The 7,740-nt window shown below is 39.9% G+C and overlaps 1 protein-coding gene across 3 annotated transcripts; it reads right to left on the bottom strand.

Moving 5' to 3' along the window:
* Window positions 1-279: 279 nt before the first annotated feature.
* On the bottom strand, window positions 280-6,200 carry LOC113356614 (spidroin-2-like). Of its 3 annotated transcripts, none has more exons than XM_026599792.1 (7): window positions 5,736-6,200; window positions 5,261-5,541; window positions 4,948-5,133; window positions 4,733-4,834; window positions 4,548-4,622; window positions 4,307-4,423; window positions 280-1,842 (listed from the first exon to the last, which is right to left on the bottom strand). In XM_026599792.1, the coding sequence occupies exons 1-7, from the start codon at window positions 5,971-5,973 to the stop codon at window positions 547-549; spliced, it is 2,295 nt and encodes a 764-aa protein (XP_026455577.1). In that variant the 5' UTR covers window positions 5,974-6,200; the 3' UTR covers window positions 280-546. The 3 variants fall into 3 exon arrangements, with proteins under 3 accessions (XP_026455577.1, XP_026455578.1, XP_026455579.1); XM_026599793.1 differs by having other exon boundaries at window positions 4,551-4,622; XM_026599794.1 differs by having other exon boundaries at window positions 5,261-5,535.
* Window positions 6,201-7,740: the final 1,540 nt, after the last annotated feature.

Raw genomic sequence — 7,740 nt, 5'->3', positions numbered from 1 at the left:
TCTCTAAATTATTTCTAAAACCCAAATTATAAATCAACTAACTAATTTAACTAATCCAATCATTTTAATTAAATTAGTGCTATTCATTGTGGGGGCATGTTAGCCATTTAAAAAAAACAAGGTTTAAGGGATGGCTTGATTTTACTTCATAGTGACCACATTTTGTCTTATACATTTTGTCTAATTGGGTATACCCCAATCTCGCCAGGCAATGGAAGCCACGGACACGGATAGATTTCTTAATTTATTTGTTTCAATTTTTCAATGATTCCACCACAGTGACCACACTAATCGATCAGTAATTATATAAACCTAATTGATTAATAAAGGTAAAACAGAGATTTTGGGAAGGATCAGATAACAGATGTCCTTAAACTAGCCAAGAAAAAACAACAGTTTTCACCTAGGACAAAAGAGAAAAGATAACACCGAAAACTACATAAAAATCCCACCTACAAAGCAACTTCTCATCCACTCTTAAACTATATGATACTGCATGTATTAGAAGCTACCACTAGAATAATTTCAACATGTTACTCCAGATCATCAGTGGTGACCGCCACCATACATCTGTTTTGTAGAGTCGAAGGACACCTGTGGAGATACATTCTTTGCATAACCACCAACCGGTGCAGCTGCTGCAGCTGCTCCAGGGGCACTCCCATAACCAGCTGATTGAGGTATAGGCTGATCATAACCTGTTTGACTTGGAGCTGGTTGTCCATAACCTGCCTGACCACTTGCTGCTGCTCCATAACCTGACGCTGCTGGGTTGCTGTATCCAGCTTCAGCAGTCCCAGGATAGCCGTAGCCCGCACTATTGGGAACTGCTTGCTCACCATAACCTGCTTGAGTAGTCCCATATGGGACAGGGCCACCTTGAGCATATCCAGGTGCTGGCTGAGCACCGGGTTGACTATAACCAGAATGGGCGCCTTGCTGAGCGTAAAAATGAGGCGGTTGCTGCGCGTACGCATCACTGGAAGTAGCTGGTGCGGCACCATATGGAGGATATGTTTGCTGTGAAGGCCCACCAGTTGATGCTGCATATGGGTATCCCTGCTGAGTTGGCATATTTGATCCATATGCACCTTGATATGGTGGCATCTCTCCAGGTTGACCAGTCCTAGGACCAGCATATGTTTGGGAAGCAGGTCCCCCCTGTGGTGGCATTCCATATGCAGGTGGCTTACCAGGATTATATGGTTGTTGCCCATAGCCCGCCTGAGAGTTAACTGGAGGTTGCGCACCATATCCTCCTGGCTGTGGATTTCCATGTCCTCCATAAGCAGGCTGTGGATTTCCATACTTTTGGTCTTCGTATCCATGCCCGTATCCCTGGTTTGCAGGAGGAGCTGTTTGTTGATAATTAGGGGGCTGCCCATACTCTAGACCACCTTGAGGATGCGGTCCACCATAATAGCCGCCTTGGGTTGATGGGCCTGAGCCACGAACAGGGGCTGCTGCATTGGAGACGGGAGCATGTGTTGGAGCATCAGCTGCATGGCCACCACCTTGGCCTTGCCCATGGCCATAGTAATCGTAACCACTACCACCTTGAGAATGATGAGGTTGTGCAGGACCCGAAGGTCTTTGGTGATCCCAACCACCATTAAAGCTACCACCTCTGGGACCAGATTGTGGAGGATAGCCACCATAAGTGGGAGGTGGCATATAATGCGGATTGTGAGATGAATGCATTCCTCCCCTTTGCGGATAATCATAGCTCGATCCATGTGAAGCTGCGGGAGCACGAGAACCACCCCAAGAATGTGGACCAGAGGCACCCCCACGAGAACGCTGATTATATCCACCAGAGAGAGGTGACCCCCTCACAGGCAACTGTTAAAAGTTAAAAAGAGATAGTAAGAACGGTTTAGTCAAGACAGATAACAGCACAAATCAGACTTATTATTCTTGACATTTTCAAGTCAAACAACCACAAAAGGCCTTTGAATCTGAATCATATGATGCAAGATTTCAAGCAAAATTTAAACAGCATACTGTGTCATACAATTCATACATAATGTAACACTACAGATATAACACTAACACTAGATACAAATATAACAGTATTAACAAAGTTTACTAATATGGTTGGCTGTACAAAAGGAGGCACAAAGATCGGGAGGAAGAAGTGCATGATGAGATATGTTGTAAGAAACAAGTGAACAATGTGACAGATATATGGCATCTGCAGAATTTTTATTTTCTTAATCATTGTTGGCAATCTTTTGGCATTCAAATGGATAGCCAATAAATGATCAACATAAGCAGGCCACATATGCTCAACATTTACGATTTAGACTTGCACCTACAATAATATAGTTGAGTTGTAAAACTGGCAAATCAGTTGTGCATGCAATTTTTATACTGCCTAGAAGCTTGGGAGTTCTACATATATTGCCCATCCCTAAATTATGAAAGACAACATTTCCACCCTCCAACGCTAGGTATGGAAGCGATTCAGATTCACCACATCAATATATAGGCACCTAACAACAGCCCTCTTAACCACAAACCAACACGCCCTGCGAAGTACCCCAAACCATACTTACAACAGCTGCTGAAATGAAAAACCAACCAATGCTTTTTGAAGGGTCGCAAAAAAGATTTAAACAGCTATCAAAATTAAGCAGAATTACATACTTGATCAGCAAATCATATACAACTTCCCCATTCCCTATATGTCAAGACAAAAAGGTAACTCAGAGTATCCGAGTCCTACATTCCATTCCATAACTTTCAAAATAGCTAACATATTCCCCCATGGTTTAGAAGCAATGCTTAGTTTTCCAGTATGATTATAGACAATGAAATTAATCAGAATCACAGACAAATAGATCTTACTCTGAAAACTGACATCCAGCAAACAATACTACTCTTCAATGCACATCGTGTTAGATTGTTTGATCTCTGCTAACTTCCACTATGATATATAAATTCAGCATTGTTGAGTTCACAAGTATACAGGTTTCTTCTAGCGCTTATGTCATGCATAAAACATGTGGGGTACTAGGTTATCACAATATAGTTTATCGCATTCGAATGGCTTTTTAATTCTTAAAGACTTGGGAGCATTCTTACCAACTAGAAACATACGGCAATCGCGAGGTTTAAAGCCTGATACCTTTCTTCAGTGGACCAGGGTGGAGAATGATTGTCTATTGCTACACCATGACAATGTTGACCCCATTTGAAAGGCAAAAGCCCAATCTGCATTTTGAAAGCCAACCAATTCGAAATCGGCACCTTCAACATAAAGAAACCATGGCAACCGATATCTTAAACTGAAGGTAAGATCTTCCTAACTACATTCATATGATCTTCACATGGATCATCAATTACACAAGCTTGGTAAGAGTTCAATTCAACAAAGTATGCTCTTGATTCCCATGGTGAGACTATGCAACATTCTTTCTGCATCGAATAAACGGTCGATGTACAAGCCAGTACATGTACTATTTTCAAACAGATGTAATAAGAGGTTCATGTGTTCAACTATAATAGGCATTGGTATGGGCATAAGCAATGAGCTCTAATTTCCACTAGTTCGATGAATTGGCATGATACAGACATACAACTTTAACCAAATACTAGGACACTAGAAGTGTCTTAAAAAACACAAAAGCTTGTGCAAGGAGAACGAATAGCTAATATAATCGTTCGCAAAAATAAAGATGCTGAGAGGGAAACAAAAAGATCCCATTCCAGCAAATTCTGCGTGCTTTTCGGTTTAAACGAAAGTAAAAGCCTAGCTAAATATTGTGTCAACTGAATGAGTTCTAAACAAGTTTATAAGTTAAAACATGCATATTTTTATCCTATGTTTAGCTTCTACAGTAACCATTAGTATAAGAGGGTCCAAAGAAAATAACTAGCAGCAATGTGAATACCTAAAATTATTTGTTATATCAAATGTAATTGGGTTACCTAGAAGCAAACAGAAATTGCATAAGACTATCATCAACACACCTACTATTTCTGGAGTAACATGCATATCCAAGAAAATGCTCCACTAATGTTACACCTACTATCATAAGCAATAAGGATATTCAGACTGTGGAACCAAATAATAAGTATCGTTCAGGCATGTGACTAAACTAATCAGCTTTCAGTGAAATGATTAAGACATGCTGGTTGTGTGTGTATTGACACATATTCAAGATAAGATATATATGGTATAATACAAGACCTGGTGGGTATCTCATACTTGCATGGTTGCACCAATTTTAATGACTATGTATGGACACACTTAAGATAAGATATAAAAAAAAAACAAGAGAAAGTGGGTAATCAAACCAACCTGATTCATAACTTCCTTTATCATTTCCCTGGCAATCTCAATGTGTTTCTTATCACCCGTAACTCGCACAATTCTTTCCTTTGATTGGTCACCGTCAGGAAGATGTTGTGGAATAAGCTAAAAGAAACAGAATGTTAGATAATTGGTGGACTCAAACATATGAGAATCATATCGATCTTTTTGATCAAAGTCCTCATATTGCATCACAAGGTCACTGAAAACAAAGCCTAACGGTATCAACTACCTGGATTTTCGCTCCAGATCTTGTCTGTAAGGATTTAATTGTTTCACCTCCCTTGCCAATGATCAAACCAACCTGCATATAAAATGTGCTTGTAAATTAGACACAGTAAAGATACCCACGAACTGTGGTCAAAACTGCTCGCACTTTAATTTACTAAAAAAAAACATCAACAAGGACCAAACCTTCTCATTTGGGACTTGTATCTGAATTTGATCAGCAGCTCCACTAGCCTGCACGGTATTAAAACCTCTGGCAACAAGGGAAGGAGAACCTCCTGCATCAGCCTAAAAGAAAGCAGGAAAGTATCAATAATGTACTGGTATATACTGACCAGAGGAGGAACAGAGAAACTCTGTTATGGTAAACTATTTACTATGTTAAGAAAATGAATATATACCTCTGCAATAACATCCCTTATCAATTTCTCAGCCTTATTTATATTTTCAAGGCTTCCAATTAATTCAACGGGTCTGGTTGTTGCATATCTATCAGCTTCGGCATCCCTGGTGATTTGAATTTTAGCTCCTGAATTATTCTGCAGTAACCGAATGGTCTCCCCAGCTTTGCCTATAAGAACACCAACCTGCCAAGAAGTCCACAATTGTCAAGATTCATAAGCACTCACTACTATGACTATCAGATACCACAAAAAGTTCCAGCAAGTAAGAAGACAGACCAATAGGAAAATAGCGTTCACCCATTTGACACACCTTATTATTAGGGACCTCCATTTTGCGAGTTGTACTCTGTTGTTCAGAATCCTCTCCTGAAGGCTGTTGACCATCTGTTGTCTGCTTATTCTCATCGGATGTCTGTTGAGCATTGCCCGTCTCCAGATTCTCTAGTGTTGAATGCTCTGGATTCTCTGTATCAACATTCCCAGCCAATGGATTTTCAGCATTGTCATCTTGAGGATCCACCTCAGATGTCTGCTCCTCATTCTTTATTAGTTTAGAATCCGACTCCAAACCTTGGTGGCCATTCTCTACAGCTGGAAAGAAGTCTTAATTAGTTTCAGAGATATAAACATGAAAATCTTAGGGTTTCAATGAACACTTAACATTCCACACGAAATAATCCCTAAAATACAGCATTACTTTCAAAAAAAACCCAATCCTTCAACATAAAAACCTAAAACCTATTTCGCTATGTATGAAAGAAACTAGAGATGATTAATGTGTATACCTGGAGCATCAGAATCATCGTCAAGACGAGGTCGTTTTGCATCGGGACCAGGGTCGGTAACCTCATCCGAGTTCACATTCAAATCCAAAGAGACGTCTCCTTGATCTTTTCCAGAAACTTCTTCTTCCTCGTTTTCTTGAGGCTCAAATTCTCCAAGCTTCCTCTTATTATCAGATGGAACGGAACTAACATCGTTCCCTGTCTCAACTACGACCCCTGCAATTTCTTCTTCAGCCATTGAATTTTTCTTTAGATCTTCGAACGAAAGAACAGCAAACCCTAACCCTAGCTATTTAAGCAACCAAAATTTGAGGATTTAAAAATCTCTAGGATTTTGAGAGATGGGGGATAGATAATACACAGTTTCCTTATATCGGGCAAGGGTTTAAGCGAAGAAGTTGAATGTGAAGAGATAGGAAAGGAGCAAAGATGGAAGAAGAAGGGGGAAGGAGGATAGAACACGCGCAAAATATAGGGTTTTTCCCTTAAATATATAAAAAGAATGACGATCAATGGTGGTGGCCGTTGGATTATATTTACTGGGATTACCGTGCGATATAGCACGAACATGAGGAAAACTAAAGAAACCCATTTCCTTTTTTGGCCGGCATTGACTAAGGCGGGTTCCTATGGGTGTGGTAAACTTGAGAGTTTGTCATTTTTGCACCCACTATGGAGCTGGCAAACTGGCCTGGCTAAGTGGTAAATTTGCCACTTAGCCAGGCCAGGTTAAGTTTCCACCGAGCGGTCGAGGCTACCCCTTTCGGTGTTTTGAACATTGGTAGCGTTTTTTATAAGACCGGGCGGTCTAGTCTACACCGCTACGTAGAATCTGATCCAACATCCATAAATCTTCCCCCTTATAAATACCAATATCCTCTTCCATTTTAACCCACATATTCTTCCTATTTTCTAAGATTTTTCAATGGCTCAAAACATGTATATGGCTCAATTCATAAAAGAGCAACATGCGGCCAAAAATCAAAGAGTTGAACTTCGAGCTAGTGTGCAAAATGAAATAAGAAGAGCAAATAGTTGGAGAGTTGCACAACAACGCAAATTTAGCACGTTAGAAGATGAATGCATCTGCAATAATTATGTTCTCTTCATTAATCATCCAATCGTTGATGGCGCATTACGGCTTATTCCCTTTTGGGGACGCATTTTACTGAAATTTGAAGAAGAAACAACGAACCTCAACAATCATGATTCATTGGTGTTGAGTGCTCAGTTCTCCATAATTTCTACGAATGTTAACAAGTATATTGGTATGATAAGGGAACAAGCTCGAAACATGGGAAGTGGTGAAACCCTGCCGGAGATTGATCAAAGATGTCGTGCAAAGTGGCTCTGTGACAACGGAAAGCAGTTCTGATTTGCAAGTTGTTATGAAATCTTAAAAGTGTTTCCCAAATTTAGTCTAATGTATCAATTTTAAGTTCTCAATTTTAACTTAAATAGAAAACTTTAAATGAAGATTATTATTTATCAAACAAAAGTGCAATTACATTAACGATTTAAACAAACCACGATTCATATTAACGATTAACATTTATCTATCAAACTAATGATTACCAAATATATATTCCCCTAAGCCTGTTTGATCTTGTGAAAACTCATTATTTGGACTCTGAGATGGTGGTTGAGTAGCATCAGGTGATTCATAACCTTTATATGGTACCTGAGATGGTTGAATTGAAGTTGTTTGAAATCGGTGAAATGCTGAACTTACTGGGGTATAAATTACGGATTATCTAAATGCACCCATGTTTACGCCACCATCAGGAGTATATACAGAACCTTGGGGCATGAAACCAATGGGAGACTGGAAATCCGTCTCCACGTTCTCCACGTTTGCTGTTGTTGGTGGTAGCCGAGTCTCTTCCACCATAGTTGGAGTGTGATGATGACTTCTACGACCTCCACGAGTTACAATTCCACGACTTCTTTCATTGATATCACCTCCACGACTTCCACTTCCACGACTTTTTGCATTGCTATCACC

The sequence above is a fragment of the Papaver somniferum genome, chromosome 3 (genome assembly GCF_003573695.1).
Source record: "Papaver somniferum cultivar HN1 chromosome 3, ASM357369v1, whole genome shotgun sequence".
NCBI lineage: Eukaryota > Viridiplantae > Streptophyta > Magnoliopsida > Ranunculales > Papaveraceae > Papaver > Papaver somniferum.
Note: the sequence above shows the minus strand (reverse complement) of the source record. Positions and strands in the feature narration are given on the sequence as shown.